A 19,182-nucleotide genomic window follows, 5' to 3' on the forward strand; every position below is an offset into this window, starting at 1 on the left:
ATCTTATTAATCATGATTGCATCATATGCACCATGCTAGCTGCACAGAAGCCTGGACAAGCAAGTATCTGACCTGTTCAGCCTTTACAAAAAGCTGGCCTACTCTCAATATGGAAGAAGATTGAGAACATTTCTCGAGTAAACAACAAACAGCTCATCCAGAAAGATACTGTGAGGAATGTCAAGTTTTTGTTTCTCTCTCTCTCTTTAATGCAAATAATGGCTAAACTGGAAACTTTTACTTTAGCTCTTTTGTGCTTTGTACTTATTTTGAATGTAAGGGTGTCTAATATTTTGAGAAACTTCCTAAGTGAGGCCATTTCTGCCGACCCGCTAGAAGAAATGATTAAACGCTCACCCCCTGTGTCCTGCTCTGCTCTTTACCCCACTGCCCCCTCAGAGCTGCAGGGAGCACGAGTGAGATCTGGAGCAGCTCTAGTTAGCCGTGACCCTGGGGCAGATCACTTCACCTCTCTAGTTCTGGAGTCTTCATTGAGATAAGAGCAGATTTGTGTCCACTGCACGGTTCTTCTGAGGTGATTTTCCCACAGTTGCTGTTGTCCATCTTGTCTTTCTAAGGTCTCTTTCAGCTGTAGGAGTATTGTGTTCTTCTCAGATTGCTGAAACACCCAAAAGAAATGGAGCTGACATCTCTCTCAACTCAAACAATTTACTTACAAATAATTAGTAAACACCTACCATGTGTAGGGCGCCAAATAACTAGGTCTCAGTTCCTTCCTTCTGTAAAGATGCAGTTATTGAAATGAAAATGAATACATTAAAGTACAAAACTTGTGAAAGGCACAGAAGTAGCACAAAGGAGGGAATGCCTTATTGCAATTAGGTGAAACACACTCACTTGGCTGGCGTAGAGACAATACTTTCTAACAATATTTCTTAATTTGAAAGAAAGCAAAGACTTGCTCTGACTGATTTAGTGTATTCTTTCTCTCTCTCCTTTTTGTGACTTTATTTCCAACTTCTGATTGGATGTCTTTTCCCAAACATCTCACAGCCCTTCAAATTGAGCATATGCAGAACCAGACTCATTATCCCTCCCCCAAACTTGATCTTTCTCACTCGTTACCAGTTGGTTGTGAATTTAATAAAGTTTTTCCTGAGAGCATGGCTTAATAAATACTGTATATGATTTTTTGATTTTGACCTTATCTAGCTCAATATCAGAGGAACATAGCTAGAGTTTTTGTGCTGCAACTGATGATGAATGAATGGGTAGATAAAAATATCCTAGGGTGTTCTCAACTTTAACACTGGGAACTCACATGACAAAGGGGATTTAATCCAATCCAGACGCCCTCTCATTGCTTAAATGTGGGTACTAATATGAAGACTCATTTCTGAAATTAAGATATTAGTAAATCAATATTGTTTTAAAATCTGGAGGGATATATATTATGAGGATTTGCAATTAACTGGGCGAGCTACTTTTGTGTATCGTTTTTGTGGTGGAATTTAACCACTACAAATTTATGAGGGTGATATTCTGAGTAGAGGTCCGATTTAATTTCCCAAGAAATTACAGCTCACTTTTCTAAGTTGGGCATTTTATGTACCGCTATTGACTTTTCTTCAGTTTGTATACGATACACAGTCTTGTGAATAATAAAAAAAGTGTTATTACATTTACTTTAACTCTTAGCCTTTGCTTTGACTCTACAGGAGGGCTTTAATTTTTCTGTGTTTTGAAGTTCATGAAAATTGACATTTTTGTTTGATGACTTGTTTTATCACTTTTGTATGTCTTTTCTTGACTGAATTTCTTTGGAGTGTTGTGGAGGCTGCAGATTACAAAGATCTCCTAGATTTACAGAACAATGACTGTGGGCCTCAAGAGTATGCTTGGTAAAATTTTGTTGTTGCTGTTGTCAAGTGGATTCTGTCGCCTAGGACCCTGCGTACAGCAGAAATACAGCTGAGCTCTGCCTGGTCTTCTGCACTCTCACCTTCTGCCGCTGTATCAGATGGTGCTCCGCTGCGATTCACAGAGTTTTCATGGCCAGTGTTTTGGGGAAGTGTGTGGCCAGGTCCTTCTTCTTAGTCTGTCTTCCCTGGAAGCTCTTCCAAAACCTGTGCACTATGGGTGATCCTGCTGGTATTTGAAATACTGGTGGCACAGCTTTCAGCATCGCAGCAACACGCAGCCAACCACAGTGTGGACAACTGACAGATGGGTGGTCTGCTTCCCTGACCAGGAAAAGACCCCAGGCCGTGGTGGTGAGAGTGCCCAATCTTAACTACTAGACCACCGGGGCTGGCTCTTTGATAAAGTTAGAGAACGCTTGTGTTTTCACAGATATTTTCAGATATAAATCTTAAACAGACATTCTTTTTGCAAATCAATAATCTTAGTAATAAATGTTACATTAACGAAACACATTTAGAGCAAAATATTTGATCATGGCATGGTTATATTAATTATTTTGATCATGTTAATCACTTCACGATTAAACCCAAGTGTTGCTCGTTTGATATAAGAAATATTGGGCTAGTTTGTTCTCTCTGGAAACTTCTCCAGGCTTGCTCACTCATAAGTGCACACTCTGTGTGTGTGCATGAGAGTGTGTATTTTGTTACACATTTTAATGAAGTGTATATAGTATTGTATGTATGTGTATTTAAATATATATGGGAAATGGATGTATTGTACTGTTCATAAATGAACAAAGTAGTGTAAACACTGTCTCTAAATCCCCATTGCCTAAGAGAACTTGCCGTGGATGGCAGGTGCTGTAGTTCCCACAGCGGCTTTGAGAGCAAGGATGCGGCTCTCCATCTCCAGCATTCCCCACAACACAGCTGACAATAGGCTAGAACATCTGACACATCCTCCCTGCCTGCAGGGGGAAAGCTGCTCAAGCTGGCAGTCCACAGTGCGGCTACAGTTCTCATTTTAATACGTTAATAAACAAACATTTCCCTAAACTTAGCTGATGCGCTCTTGCCCCTGCGATATAAATCCAGCTTTGGGATGCTGACGAAGTGAATCTTCTGAGCCTATTGGAGCAAGAACAGTTTCCCATGGTGTCTGGTAACTATAACTGTAAGATGATGAATGTCGCCTTGAGAGACCACTTAAAGGACAGACCCTGGCCTTCCCAGCCATGTTTTAATGTGACTTTGGGCATTTTCATTTGGAAACATTTCATCTTATTTCTGTTTGGCTCCTATCAGAGTTTTCCTCAGTTTAAATTGTTGTGCTCAGTCATTCTTTCCTGAGCTGTAACCCAGGAACTTTTTTTCCCACTCTTATCAGAAGTCGAGAGAAATAGAACAGTCTTATGTCATTTAGTAAATAATTCGGTAGCACTCAATGCTCAACCCTATCTTTTATGAATTATGACATTTAATCTGCATCTCTAACTGTTTTGAATAACAGAATTAATACTAAGAGACTTTATCCTCCCTGAACATTAAAGGGAAGGATGCTCCAGCTAGATGTATAATTTTTTCTTCAATGGCTTAAAGTTAAGGAGCCTGCTGCAAGCATCTTCACCATGCAACAGGGACCAGAACACTTGAGAGACTAGCTAAGACTCCACTCACCTCTACATGGTAGTGGTCCAGGCCATGGGAAGCCCATACTCCAACTCCTTGGCAGACCTCCCTGTCCGCAGCCACTGCTTGCTGGGCCATATCTTCACTTCCTCTGAGGCTCCCTTTTCTTCTACACTTTCTTTGCTGACCAAGCCCCCACTGGTTCACATTCTTCCTTTCGTACATCCGTATATTCAATCACAATATTCCAATCTAACTGATCAGAGAAACCTTACTGAGAAAAGATGAAGAATGTGCTAACCGTTCTTAACCCCTCGATGGTGTTTTTAACCCAGGATGCCAATTTTACAGCATTCAAAATGGTCAGGCTCAAAGTTGCTAATACGTTTTCTGTGATTTTCATATTATCAAAATATGTCTGGGACAGCTCGGTATGGTAGTGGTTAAGTTCACATGCTCCACTTCGGCGGCCCAGGGTTCACAGGTTCAGATCCCGGGCGCAGACCTAGCACTGCTCGTCAGGCCATGCTGTGGTAGGCGTCCCACATAAAGCAGAGGAAGATGGGCACGGATGTTAACTCAGCGACAACCTTCCTCAAGCAAAAAGAGGATGACTGGCAATAGATATTAGCTCAGGGCCAATCTTCCTCTCACACACACACACACACACAAAGTCTGTTTTACCAGATTTCTTTCCCAAGAAAAGTCATTGTAGTATTAATTTGTAAAACCTACCATTTTACCATAAATTTGAGGTATATGCAAAAATAACTACAACTCTAAAAATTTGTGTGATATTTTCATATTCTATACTGCAAATGTAGGGGGAATTTCTTTTACTGGTTTGTTATTTTGAGACATTAATCCCAAAAGAACAAGGTATGTCTTATTGTTTTAATATATAATTATTAGAGCATTGAAATGTTATTTGAGAGTAATTATTACTTCATAAAGGAGACTTCTGGATTTGACAAAAGTATCATTCTCTCGAGCTGTTTCTAGGCATGGCAGTAAATAGGTGACATTATGGCCAGAAATGTCCTTGAATTCACTAGTGTTTATATTATAAAGTGTAGGTCATAGTACCCGAATTGAATAGCCATGCTTGTTAATCATGGAGAGCCAGAACAGCGAGCATTTTAGTTTATTGTACTCAAGCCCTGGTTTTTTGGGTTTTTTCGTTTTTGGCTTAGGAAAGAATCATATTTTCTTTGGCACAAACTTTTATATACAGAAGAAGATATACACTGGAGATAGAATAAACATTTTTAAAATATAAACTGCCAATATTTCACTTATGATTCCAAAAAGACGACTTGGGATGGATTCGTTCATCACAAGAAAGCAAACACAGCCTCTGAAATCATTTGTTTTATGTGTCTTTCTAGCAGGTGGTGGGAGTTTAGTGTGAATAATGAAAAGCCATACTGACAATAAAACTCATTTCACAGAGATGAATCTCAAATAGTCCAATAGGCTGCATTTAGCTCGGAATCTGTAAAACTTCAGCCTGTAATTCAAATTTTATCAATTTTTTCCCCTTACTCAAACATGAGCAGGTTTTATCCCTATTTCCCAAAAATATGACCAGGGAGGTGAAAAACTGTTAATGTGATAGCCTTCTCATGAAGAAATTTGGCCCTTTAGGAGTTCAATTAAATGGCTAAATGTCTATTTTTTCTATTTGTAACACGGTTTTTCAACTGTTACTGGTAAAAAGTAATTTATTTATAGATCTCAATGGATACTTACATTTTCCCCTCACCACAGTTTTAATGTGTATCTTCAAATCTCAGTCACCATGCATTCATTTCAAATCAGTGGGGTTTTTTTCACAATTTTGACAAGGCCTGTGAATCACTCATGTACGGCCGTGTGCACGTTAGACAGTGGACCACCTTGAAGGGATATTTGTCTCGGGGTGAAGCTTGTTAACTGATGGCTTTATCAAATGATCAGTGACAATGATATGACCCTTTCATTGCACCCTGAAGTGTGTTTTTGAGTCTGTTTGTTTCTCCAGAGGAGAATCCAGTCGTCTCTGGCTGAGTTCTGGAAGCATGGAAAGGAATTCCACCGTGTAACTTGCAGTAATGCTAGCCAACCTCCCATTTTGAGTCTCACAATTTCACACACGCCTTCCCCCATCAATGAGTGACTCCAGCTGAGGTGCCCAGCTGCGCTTCTCAGAGCATTGCTCACGTAGTCTTTTAGGGGACTGGGAGGGATGGTACCACCTTCAGCCTTTTTCATGACACATTGTACCTCTGGGTTTTGAGTCTTTCTGGGGTTCAGCCGTGCAGCTTGGTCACTTCTCATAGGTGTTTCTCTCCACAGGTGCTTACGTACTTTTTCTTTATCACCATCTCTGTTTTCACTCCTCATTGACCTCATTCTCTTTTAAAACTTTGTTGAAGTCTCTCACCAATCATTATATTCTAATTTCTGTGACGTTATGGAGTTTATACTTTTTTATTGATTTCTTGTTATCTTGGTGAGTTTTCAGAGACAGAGAAGGTAGAACTATGGTCGATTTACCAAGTCCCCTGAGCCAGAAGTTTTTGTCTGCTTGCGATTCATAGATATTTATGAGAAATTGATGACTGCTTCTATCACCTTCCACAGAAATGTGTGTACATACAACGATCTGCATAATAGGAGACTGTACCATAACTCCTGTGCTGGGTGCTGCTGAAGCACTTGGGGAAGGGGTCTAGGACTCGGGGCAAGGGGACGGTCATCCCAGATGATTTTCTTGTGGGAGTAGTTCTTGAATTTCTTGAAAATGTATCTATTTGAATGCTATGTCACTAGGTGCAGACATATTGAGAATATTTATAACTTTCCAATGAATTTTACCTTTATTGTTAAATACTAACCGTCTTTAGCCATCAGAATGCCTGTTTCTTCATTTGTTTTTGGTTTTATCTTATATATTTTGCCACTTCATCCTCCTTGGTAACGCTGAGTGTCTTACTGTGTTCCAGACTATATGCTTGCTAACTTTACATGTGCTTACTCAGGGCATCCTCAAAATAATACTATAAGAGAGCCACCATTGTTTTCTCTATTTTAGAGATGAGGAAAAACTGGGAGGCACAATTTTTAAGGAGTTTAGTGAAACATAAGTGGTAAACTAGAATAAGCAGGATCAAACTCGGACATGCTTGCTATGGAGTCTGTGCTGCCACACATGTAATACTATTGTTAATGCTATAAGTTACATCAATATTTTTGAACTATATCTCTAAGGTTGTATATTAACGTCATTGTTGCCACACCAGGTTTTTAAAATTTGTATTTGCCTTTCTTACCTTTTTCAGTTGTTTTACTTTGAACTCTTCTTGGTTCCTATGTTTTAGACGTGCTTCTTAAATATAGTCTATTGCTAAATTTTTTTTAATTTTTACTTAATTTTTTTTTTCCTTTTTCTCCCCAAAGCCCCCCAGTACATAGTTGTATATTCTTCGTTGTGGGTCCTTCTACCTGTGGCATGTGGGATGCTGCCTCAGCATGGTTTGATGAGCAGTGCCATGTCCATACCCAGGATTCGAAACAAGGAAACACTGGGCCGCCTGCAGCGAAGGCCCATGCAAACTTAACCACTTGGCCACGGGGCCAGTCCCCACTAAATTTTTTTAAAAATCTGATGGTACAATCTATCTTTTCAGTGTGGTATGCTCAGCATTGTTAAAATCAATTTTAACTACAGCTGTGCGCCACATAAAGATGTTTTGGCCAATGAGGGATCACATATATAATGGTGGTCCCATAAGATTAGTACCTTATAGCCTAGGTGTGTAGTAGGCTATACCAACTAGGTTTGTGTAAGTGCACTCTATGATGTTCGCACAATGATGAAATCACCTAACAACGTATTTCTCAGAACCTATGGTATTGTAAGTGATGCATGACTGTGTTGCTATACTTGGCTATATTTCTACCACTTTGCTTTTGTTCCTGCTTTTTCTGTATTCCTTTTATTCCTTCTTTTTTCCTTCCTTCTGCTTGATCAAATATTTAAATATACACATATATATTACCCCCACCATTGCTTTAAAATATATATACTTCGTATTTCCTATTTTAGGGATTATCCTTATAATTTTTCATTCAGCAAATAAATGTTTATCGAAGTCCAAAGTAACTTAACACCTCGATCTTTATCCTGAACTATGAAAGAAATTTGGTGTCTTAGTCTGCTCAGACCACCAGAACAAAATAACACAGACTGGGTTGCTTAAGCAACAGAAACTTGTTTTTTCCCTCACAGTTCTGGAGGCTGGAAATCCACGATCAGGGTGCCAGGGTTGGTTTCTGATGACACCTGTCTTCCTACCTTGCAGATGGCCACCTTCTTGCTATGTCCTCACATCATCTGGGCACTTGGGAGAGAGATCTGGTGTCTCTTCCTCTTATAAGGACACCAGTCCTATAGCATCAGGGCCCACCCTTATGACCTTATTTAACCTTAATTACCTCCTTGAGGGCTCTCTCTTTCAAATACAGTCACACTGGGAGTTAAGGCTTTAACATATGAATTTTGGGAGAACATAATTCTGTCCATAAGACTTGGCATAATGTAACTCTGGTCATCTCCTACCATCCTATATCCTACTTTTGTCCTGCATTTTAGTTCCGCCTCTTTTTTGAACTTCTATGTTAGTCATTATCACTTTTATAATTTTATTTTTATGTAGTCAATGTATTTTTAGATTTTTTCACGTTTGCCATATTTTTCCTCTTACTATGCCTTCTTGTATTTCTCCTCATTTTGGACTTAGTTCTTTTCTCTTTGACACGTATCTCTTAGTTTTGAAGTTTTTAAAGGAGTCTGTTGGTGGTAAATTGCTTCAGATTTTGTTTGTCTGAAAAGGTCTTAATTTCACTTTCTTTTTTGTTTGATAATTTAGCTCGATATGTAATTCTACATTAGAATATTATTTTCTTTCAGAACCTGGAATGAATTATTCTACTGTATTCTACCTTTTGTTTTCCCTTGTAAGGAAGTTTCCTGTCTACTTGAGTATTGTTCCTTAGGAGTCGTCTGCCTTGTCTCCTGCTACTTTTATGTTCCTTGATCATCTGCTTTTACACCATTCTGTGTCTCGCAGTAGATTGATTTTTTTTGAAATTTTGTTTGGAATTATTGTGTTCCCTGAATCTGAGTTTTTAATCAGTTCTGGAAAATTCTCAGACATTTTATCTTTGAATTACTTCTCCATTATTGTCTCTTTTCTCTTCTTCTGAAATTTTAGTCAAATATATTGTGACCTCATTTTCTTCCTCTACATTTTAAAATTTATATTTAATATTTTTAATCACTTTTTATTTCTGGACTATATTCTAGGTATCCAATATATCTTTCAGTTCACAGATATATTCCTTAGCTTTGTCTCATCTGCTTAACACAACTAATGAATTTTTAATCTCAATAAAATGTTTTTCATTCCTGGAGGATCTATTTGGTTATTTATCAAATTTGACTAATTATTTTTAATATTATCTCATTCCTTTCTTATATATTTTATCCCACTTTTTATTTCTTTAAATAATTTCTGAATGTTTACCATATTCTCAATCCTAAAATTTATCTGAAATTCATGAGGGGCCAAATTTTTCTGATATGTTTCTGCTGAATTGTGTTCATTAGGCTTATTTTCTTGTGTTTTATATGTTTGGATTGTGAGTTTAAATTTCTCAGGTTTCTACCTTCAGGAATCGTGTAATTCCAGAGTCAATCCAGAGAAGACTTACTCTTCATTCGAAAGACAGCAGCTTAGAAGCACTTTTTCTATTTTAATTTCTGGGCTTGGGGATTACACCCTATAGTCAGGGTAAATTTGAAAGCCATAATTTTGCTGAGCAAGCCTGTGGCTTATGAATTCTCAGGACGTAATTTTTCTTTTTTTTCTTTTTCTAGGCAGGAAAGGAGAGACAAATTTCCTTGTCATCTCTCTTTGCTGACTAGCGAATTTTTTCCAGTATCTGCTTCAGCTGAGACTTTAGCATTTTGGGGCTTTATGTGGTGTATGTATGTGTGTGTGTGTGGAGGCGGGGCGGGCATGGGGGTGTTGTTCCTATTGCTCGCACAAGTCCAACACTGGATTTCTAATTCTGCTTGGCCTTTAAAGTCCAAACCTCTGCATTACAAAGATTAGCAAATACCCTCTGAATTCTACTAGTCCAGCATGATCTGACACCCTGAATTTTAGCATTTCCTTTTCCTTTGACCCCTGAAATCTTCTCCTACTTTTTGGATTCTTAGATATATAAGTTAAAGGACATGTGTTACATTTTATCCAGCATTTCTAGGTGTTTTGAACTGGAAAAGTTTCAGGTTCCTCACATTGTCATATCATAGGAAATGGAATTCTCTAGAGATTATTATTTCTATCTCTTTCCTAAATTTTCTATGACATGTTATTGGATGTTAAATATATTAAATAAATTATCTCATAGCAGAGAATTTACGTTATAGTAAAAAATTGAGATGATAAAAATTTACACACATTTTTATATGCAACAAAAGTCAATTTTAGTAGCTCAGAATAGATAGTGTCAGCATTTTGGGAAAAAATTATCATTCTTGGAGAGTATCAGGTTAGTGAAATTTGAAGCATTCTCAAAGTATTTTGCCTTCAGACTCTAATGTCACACTTCATTGAAGAACATGGAACACTCTTACAAAAGAAGAAAAGCGTCATCTTTATACTGAGCACAGAACATTGAAGAGATGGCATCGAGGGTAATGGTACCATCATCATCAGCAAAAAATATCATAACAAAGAAGAAGAGAAAGAAGAGGAAAAAGGATGGGTCATGGGCTCCTATTTTGGGCCAAGCATCCTTCTAAGTATCAAAGCCAAAAAATGGTGTTAGGGTGACAAAGGCAAGAGCCAGTCCTATAAATGAAGCATGTCTTGTGTACTGAGTTTCAAAGCAGCTCCTAAAATATATCTTCACAATCTGGCTTTGTATTGACTTGAAGTTAATTTCCAGAATATCAAATATTTAGGAACATTCCAGAGCCAAAGAGAATTTGTGTTGGATTTCCTAGTATTTTGGATTATCCATATCACCTTAAAGCAAATAATTGTGACTCTAGTTTATATTCGTATTTTCCTTTATCACATGCAAAAATACTAATAAAAAAGGGCAGTCTTCCCTCCTCAAAGTACTCAAAAATACGTAGGCTTTGAAAATTGGAATATTTATGAGTGCAATAAGAAAGTAATTTCTAATTTTCTTTAGAGTATAAAACAAATCTCTCAAATATCAAAATATTTCTGTGTGAGAAATTGCCATGTTATTTAATCAAAGCTGTGCAATTAAATGATAATAGTAGAGCTGCCATTACTGAGCACATCCTGAGTGCCAGTCAGTGTGCTAAGGGCTTTTCTTATAGTATTTTATTGAATGTTCATGAAAACCACAGGAATTGGGTATTATTAACCCTGTCTTTCAATGATGATGGCGAGATCTTTTTGATATATACTATGGGCATTTTCTAGGCACTTACTTTATAGGTATATTTTTACTAATTCTTCACAACCTCTTGTGCTAGAATATTATAATTTTGCCCGTTTTACAGATAAACAAACTAGGAACAGAGAATTTAATTTATTTACCCAAGGTCAAAAAGTGATAGAGGCAAAATTCTTAGCCTTGTACTCATCCATTATAAATGAACAATAAATGTAATAAATATAAATAGCATACTAAATTTAAAAAAGCCAACAGATTATATTAAATAATTTACATAATTAATATTAGCTCATGAAAATTGCCTCCAAAGAAGTTAGCCTTTCATTAGTTAGTATATCGTTATTTGATAATAGAGTGCTAGAATTGCTACTCTCTCTCTGCTGGCCCGCATGTCATGTGCTCCTTCAACACTGCAATTCATTATCCACACCCATTTCTTTGGTTTCCCTATATTTCCCATTTATCTAAATGGTAAACCCAAGTCAAACCCTAAGTCTTTATATAATTTGGATTCTGTGATCTTTCACACTGATGATAATTCCTTCACTTCCTTGATATCCCTCCCTCTTGGTTTTCCTTCCACCTCTTTCTTGGTTTTCTTCACTGCTTTATTTTCCTGATCCTACCCCTGATATGTAGATGATCCTAGAGTTCCAGCCTTGGGTTTCTTTGCTTAGTGCACTGTACAGTTTCTTCATGCAGTTTCTTCTCCTTCCACAGCACGACTCAAAAATCTTTCCCAAATTCTGATATCTCTTTGCTGCTGTCCTGACATTAATATTAACTTGTTGGACTGAAAATTTTATCTTGGATATTCCACAAGTAACTCAGACTTGAAAAGTCTCGGCTCTGAACTCATCAAAACCACCCACCGCCCTTTCTCCTGCTCCTTTCATCCCGCTCCTTAAAGACCTGATGTTCTTCCTGTGTCCCTCTCTATGGGTAGAGGCAAAAGCATTTATCTAGTTGCTCAGCCAGAAATCAAAGAGTCATTCTAGTCATCTTCCTCTCTGTGCAATACTCATATCCGATAGATCAGCCAGTTCTGTCATATCTCCCTGTGAAATATCTTTTATTCATTTCCTCTACATTAGCTTTATCGACATATTCCAGATGAGAATTTAGAATTTCTCCAACGACTTCTTCATAAGACAATCCCGCTTCCAATTTTCCCTCGACCAGGCTATTCTTATCTTCACCAGAGAGATAATAACATAACACCAATTGATCAAGTGATTTTCTTGCTCGAAATCCTTCAGTGGCCCTCCATTTGTTCATTCAACAGGCAAGTTGAGCCCCTTCTAAGTAAGATTCAACAGGAGTGAAAGTCTCATGGAGTTTGCATTCTAGTAAAAGGAGAAAAAACTGTAAACAAACACACAAGATATCAGATGATGATGTGTTATGCAGAAAAAATGAATTAGGTAAGGGGGATAGAGAGCTAAGAGGGAGGAGTGTTAGTTAACTGGTGGTCAGAGAAGGCCTCTCAGTTTTATTCACTAGAGAAACTAAGATATGAACCATAGGGGTACTCAGTTCTTCTGGGCTGACCCTGCTCCAAGACTATCATCAGTGGATGGTAGGAATCTGTATATTGAGCATACACACAATTCCATCTAGATTTATTTCTACATCTATCTATATACACTGAAAACCATAAGTTCACAATCATTGATTAAATTTCAATCCAAATCCACAAGATTCATTCAAGATATCCTTCTTTCCATTTGTATCCTCCTTCTCTGACTATGAGAACCTGGCTCCTACTATCTTCACTATGTGTATTTATTTGCTCAATCAACCTATCTTGAAGTCAGTCATGCCGGGCAAGTATGCTGCGTGGCTGTCCCCACTGCGCAGGCACCAGCTTTCAGTGGGCTTACTTCCGGCCCCTCTCTAACACCTGCTTGCTTGGACTCCTATTCCGTCCAGGCAGAATCATTCAGGAAGGTTGGGTAAGCAATAGAGACTAGTAGACACTTTGCACAATCTTCTAAGATTGTATTGAAAGGAAGACAACAAACGGTTTTTAGCATCCTTACAACATTCTACCAGCCTCTCTCCAACCTCCCAAACTTCCCAACTTTACAAGTATAAGCAGAGAAATCTTGTATGCATGTGGTTTTAGACATGTAAAATTTTCCACCCTGTTGACCATTGTTTACTTTTTCTGTCCCATCAGTGTAGCATTATAACTTACAGCAATTTGGATTGGCATTTTAATGTCAAAACAAATAACAGGGTGTTTTTCACTGATGTATTTCTGAGTTAAAATTTTAAAGCCTTGAAAATGCATGTGTTCCTTTTGTCAGCAAGAATAATAAAATACTGAGTGGACTTCAAATCAAGTATGAAGTTTTTATGTACTAAGTCTTGAAACAGAAATCTCAAACATGCCAGTTAGGTAACATAATTATAATGACCCTGTAAAGGGGAAAGTTTCCCAGCTTACTGATAGTGAGATGCAATTGAGACTGACAGGATTGCAATTCACTGCGGGTGTTAGGACACATTCTCGGATTGCAGAACCCAGTAACAAGGACCCAAGTGTAAATATTACACTTTTTTATTCCAAATTCATAGATATAATAAATCTAAAGCTCTAAGCCAAAACAAACAAGAATTTTCCTCTCTATTCTATATAATCTTTCTACTAACCTGGCAAATTTTAATTAAGATTAACTCTCTATCCATTTTATATCTATTCATTTCTGACCCTGAAAATTCCAGCTGGAATTTAGATCTCCAAATGACCCTGCTATTAATCTGTTAAGTAGGTTAATTCCTGAGCTTTAGAGTAATCACTGAAAGCATCACAGGCACTAATACACCAGTATTTTTATTGATATTGTATTTGTACATAAAGAGAAAAAAATGCAGAAAATAAATAATATGTTTGCCTCCATTTCAAAGGGAGATAGAGCACCAGAAATTTCAGTATCAGAGACCAAACACCTTTAACCTATTGCTAACCAAGGGAATGGTCAACATTCTACCAGTTACTCTGCTTTGCAGGCTAATTTTCTTGTTAATCTTTGCCTTCCAAATTTTAAAAACTATTTGAGAAAGTGACAGCAGGATTTGTTAGTTATAATCTGAATTAATCTATTGCTGCAAGCGAACTACCTCAAAATTTAGTGGCTCAACAGAGTATTAATATATTATCTCTTCCTTTTCTGTGGGCCAGTAATTTAGGAGCAACATGGCTGGGAAGTTCTGGCTTGAAGTTTCTTATAAGGTCACAGTTAATGTGTTTCTTGGGGCCTCAATCATCTGAAGGCTTGACTAGGATTGGAGGCACCACTCCAAGATGGCTTACTGACATGGCTAGCAAGTTGCTGCTGGCTGTTAGTGATAGCCTTAATTCCTCTCCACATGGGTGCCTTTCCACCAGACTACTTGAGGTTCCTTATGACACAGGGACTGGCTTCCCCATAGCAAGAGATCCAAGAGAGCAAGGTAAAGCCTCTAATGCCTTTTATTACTAAGCTTTGGAAGTCACATGCACACTGTCACTTCTGCAGTGTTCTATTTGCCCCACAGGTCAGCACTGAATCAGTGTGGGAGGGGACTACATGAGAGTATGAATAATAGGAAGCAAAGATTCATGGCTATCTTGGAGGTTGGACATCAGAGTTCATCTTCTGCGACACAAATATTCATGTCTCTTCCACATGAAATTACGCTTATCTCCTCCCAAAGGCCCTCCAAAGTTTCATCCCATTAGAGCATTTGCCTAAAATCCAGTAACTCATCATCTAAGCCAAGTTCATACCAAAATGAAGCTCCTGGGGAAGTCCAAGAGCAAAGGAAGCCATTCGGGTACAGCTACTCAAATATAGCTTCTCATCTAAAGACCTGTGAACAAGCTTTATGCCACCCACACACCCAACATACAATGCTAGGATAGGCATAAAGTACCACTTTTGACTCTCTGGTTCAAAAGGGGAAAAATAAAAGGCACACAGAAGTAACTGGTCCATAGCAGTTCTAAAATAAGTCAGGTACATGTTGGAAATACCTTTATTAGGATTCAGTTCTACTATTTTTTAGAAATGATTCTCCATTGCTCAAGGCTTTGCCCTCTGGGTTCTCAGTTCTACCACTCTGATGCATACTTCTCTTTTTTATAAAAGGTAGCCTGTGTTTACAGCTGTGTATTTTTCTGCCTGTGAAAGTTTAGGGTCTAAAGACCTATTTCATTTTCTATCATCTCTGTCCCTTTCAGTCCAAGCTGGTGGTGATACCACTAGTACAGTTCTCTTAAAAAGTTGTGTGCTTCCTATGAATGTTAGTCAGATTTACTCTATCAAACAAAAGCCACATCCACAATCTCATAAAGATAAACCCTTGACATTGGGCTTCTGCTGACACGCTAAGGAAAAACTGCCCTTAAGCTTATTAAAACCCCTATTGTTTGACTCAGAGGATCTGTAAGACACCAATAGGTTGCCTAGGGTTCTTTTGTCTGACTGAATGGTTCTTTGAGACACAGCTAATAAATTTTGGAATCCATGTCCTAACATGGATTTGACAGTCACGCTTCATTGTCATCTTTAGATTATGTTTTACTGGTAGTTGATCTTTGCCTGGAAGGGAGGTCTTAGCTTTTGCATTCTTTCCATCTGGAGAGACGGGAATTGAGGAAACATTTTATTTTCAAATCCTGGCTTCTTCATATTTAGCAATTTTTCTTTAGCTTTTCTCTCTTCTTTTCTCTCTACTAGAAACAGAAAGAAGATGCCAGCCAGCACCTTCAATACTCTGCCTGGAAATCTCTTTAGCTAGATTATATAATTTATTAAATACGACATTTTTCTTTCTATATTATCACAGAAAACAGTGTTGCTAAACTTCCCATTGCAACGTAGCAAGGATACAGTTTTCTCCCATTTCCGATAATATTTTTCCTTACTTTCCTTTAAGTTGTTACTGACAACCTCCTCAAGAGCCATCAGATTCTGCTAACAGTTCTTTTAAAGCCCATCCATCTTACATGGACATCCCAGTGCATAACTCACTGAAACATTTTTAGATTTTTGTTACAATTCTCTCCCAGTACCAAATTCTTTATTACTTACTTATTATTACATAACAAATCACCCCAAAATTTAATAGCTTAAAACCATGGTTTATTAACTCTCATGGGCCTCTCCACATGATTTTTCAGGGCATTATGGCTGACTCTTCAGAGTTAGCAATCTCCGAGACCAAGCAGAATACTGGCCTTGGAAGTCACACACTGCCACCACTTCCTCTGTTTCCTACAGACCACGAAGGTCACCCCTAATTCAGTGTGGAAGGGGACTACAAAAGGATGTGAACACCCAGAGGCAAGGATTAATGGGGTCCCTCTTGGAAATGTTAAAGATAATGCAAGGAGAGGAAAAAGACTCTAGATTTTCAATGGATATAGTAGTTTGTCCTACAATTATCTTCTCCTAGACTATATGCCATGTAGAAAAATGAAAAGACTTGACAATTTCAAACTCCAAAATTCATCAGGGCCAAACAAGACATTGTTATGAGTGACTGATGAAGTCTTGTTTTATGAACTTAATTATACCCAGTCCTTAGTGATCTGTGTTATGCAGCTGTCTTGCTTCAGAAAAGGTCTTGTTCTCACAAACGCATCTACTCATTTTGGAACATTTCAAAGCTAGTGTCGATATTTAGAGACTTTCAAGTATTTAAAAAGCAGAACTAAATGATCGCCTTGTTAAGGACAGTCACTAAAGTCACAGCTGGCTGTTTTCCCTCTGCTAAGTTTGATTAAACAGATTGAAAATCATATGTATGCATACAACTAGTCTAAATAGACCACTCATCTAAGATCACCAATTTTCTGAAGGGACCAAGTCAATGCAAATGAAAAAAAAAGTGACTTAGAAAAAAAAAAATATATATATATATGTAAGCCATATGTTTGACATTGAAATAGAGCCTTATATTTATTTTTTAAGTCAAGAAATTAACTATAATCCTATTTTTATGTAGTACTATGTTGATGGAAAATGATATACACCTCTGTAATTAACCCTTATAGGGGATTCAAATGGTAATTATTAAGCTTTAAATATTGTAACCCATTAATAAATGGAGAAAGAAGGTTTCTATTGTCCTAAACTACTATTACTAGTCAAACAGAAAATGGAGTTTTAAAGATCATTTAATGATTAATTTTTTTTTAAAGTGTGTATTAAAAGTTCACTTTTTTCTAATTAATGGCACATCTTGGTCCTAGCCCATTCTATAGCAACTGTTTTTTGCTATAGATATAATATTAGATTGAAATGAATCTGTGAATAACTTCAGATTTTTAAACAGAAATATTAGTACAGTTTAAATTTACTCTGGTAGGTGAATTCGGTGTGGGTAACAATATGAAAAATGGATGCTTTGGGGGACCTTCTGGAGATACTTAATGGGGTCAAGAAATATTATTTTCTATGCATAAGGAGAATTATTTCTGTTGAAAAGGCATAATGGTAATTGATTGGTAGTGCTATTTTAAAGTTATTTTGCAATAAAATTTTTAATGTCTCATTTCAAAATTGGTATATGTATGCTCTGTTCCCTAATACAACCACTAGTATATACTCTCCTTTTTTATCTGGTTATTCATACTCTTTTAATTTTAATTTCATTTCTTATCATTTATGCTTCCTGTACCATATTAGGCCCTTACGTAAGATGGGTATTCACAGCAGGATGGCTGACTCTTATGCCTAAATTTATCTCTTTATAATGTTTCTTTGTATTTTATAAATTGAGAAATTATTTGTAATGCAAATATCTCTTTGGGTTGAGTTAGGCATTAATCCATAAAAGCAGTCCACCTTAACTGATGGCAGGAAGTTTACCTTCTTGACGTCTGATAATAGGCCTCTTGGGAATGAGAAAATAGAAGTAAATACTGAAGGTATAAAAGGAAGGCAGTTGGCTAGCTGGGAAAGGTCTCAAGTTTTCTTTCCTGATCTTTGAGGACAGGGTCAGGTGAGGCAACGGAGCAGCGAGCCTTCGACAGCAGAGGGACAGAGAGATGTGACAGTGAGAAAGAAGATGTCAAAGGAGAAAATATGAGACGGTAGACTCCAGAGACAAACATTCACCTGGGTTCAACTTTCTTCCCCTCAGATAATATCACTTTCTCAAAAGACTTCATTCTTCTACATTGACTACAACATCAGCAAAAAGCAACAAAACACAGTAGTCAAATACGATGTTTGTGGTCAGGGAAAATACCCAGAGGGATCTGAGTGAAGCATGCTGCTCACAGAATTTAACGCTCTCATTTCTTCTCTCTCACAGGTTTTCTGAACCAGATGAATAACTCAAGTCACTCTGTCCTTCAGCCTTCATTCCAAGGATGCATGCAGCTCATTCAAGTGGATGATCAACTTGTAAATTTATACGAAGTGGCACAAAGGAGGCCAGGAAGTTTTGCAAATGTCAGCATTGACATGTGTGCCATCATAGACAGGTAAATAGTCTTTTCATCCTACCTCAAATTGCCCAAATTTTCTAAATTCGTGTTTTTGTTGTGGGTGAAACACACACACACACAAACACACACACAAACCACCCCTTATAAGAGGCAAGGTGGGAGGAGCCATTCTCCATGCCTGTGGTAGCCAGCCCTGGTGGGCTAGTGGTTAGGATCCACGTTCTCACGGCTGCAACCCTCATTCATTTCCAGTCAGAGAACCATACCACCCCTCTGTTGGTTGACATACTGTGGTGCGTGCATGTTTCTGTGATGCTGAAAGCTATGCCACCCGTATTTCAACCACCAGTGGGGTCACCTCTGGTGGACAGGTTTTAGTTGAGCAGACAAGGAAGAATCTGGCCTTTCAATTCTGAAAAAGTTGGCCATGAAAAGCCTATGACTAGCAGGGGAGCATCGTCTGATGTAGCGCCGGAGTGGCCCAGAGGTGAGAGGATGCTGCAGAAGACCCAGCAAGTTTCCTCTCTGCTGTCCACGGGGGCGCTACCAGTCAAAATCACCTACACAGCACTAACAGCAACGATAGCATATTTGTGATGTCAGCAGTGACGTTGCGAGCAGGACGTGGATGCATATGATAGAACAATCTGTGATGTCCCCTTAGTCCCTCAGTGAATGTGAGCATTATGCAAGTAGTTTTGTAAGTTAACAGCTGAGTTATAAAGGAACTCA

The 19,182-nt window shown here is 37.9% G+C and overlaps 1 protein-coding gene across 1 annotated transcript in view; it reads left to right on the top strand.

The window, feature by feature from the left end:
* The window catches only part of CNTNAP2 (contactin associated protein 2), a 1,870,188-nt gene that overhangs the window by 1,068,781 nt on the left and 782,225 nt on the right, over positions 1-19,182 (top strand). The window contains exon 10 of the mRNA XM_014858430.3: positions 18,315-18,486. Within this exon, the coding sequence (XP_014713916.1) occupies positions 18,315-18,486 (172 nt within the window). The remainder of the gene's footprint in view (positions 1-18,314; positions 18,487-19,182) is intronic.

Source organism: Equus asinus, chromosome 1 (assembly GCF_041296235.1).
Source record: "Equus asinus isolate D_3611 breed Donkey chromosome 1, EquAss-T2T_v2, whole genome shotgun sequence".
NCBI lineage: Eukaryota > Metazoa > Chordata > Mammalia > Perissodactyla > Equidae > Equus > Equus asinus.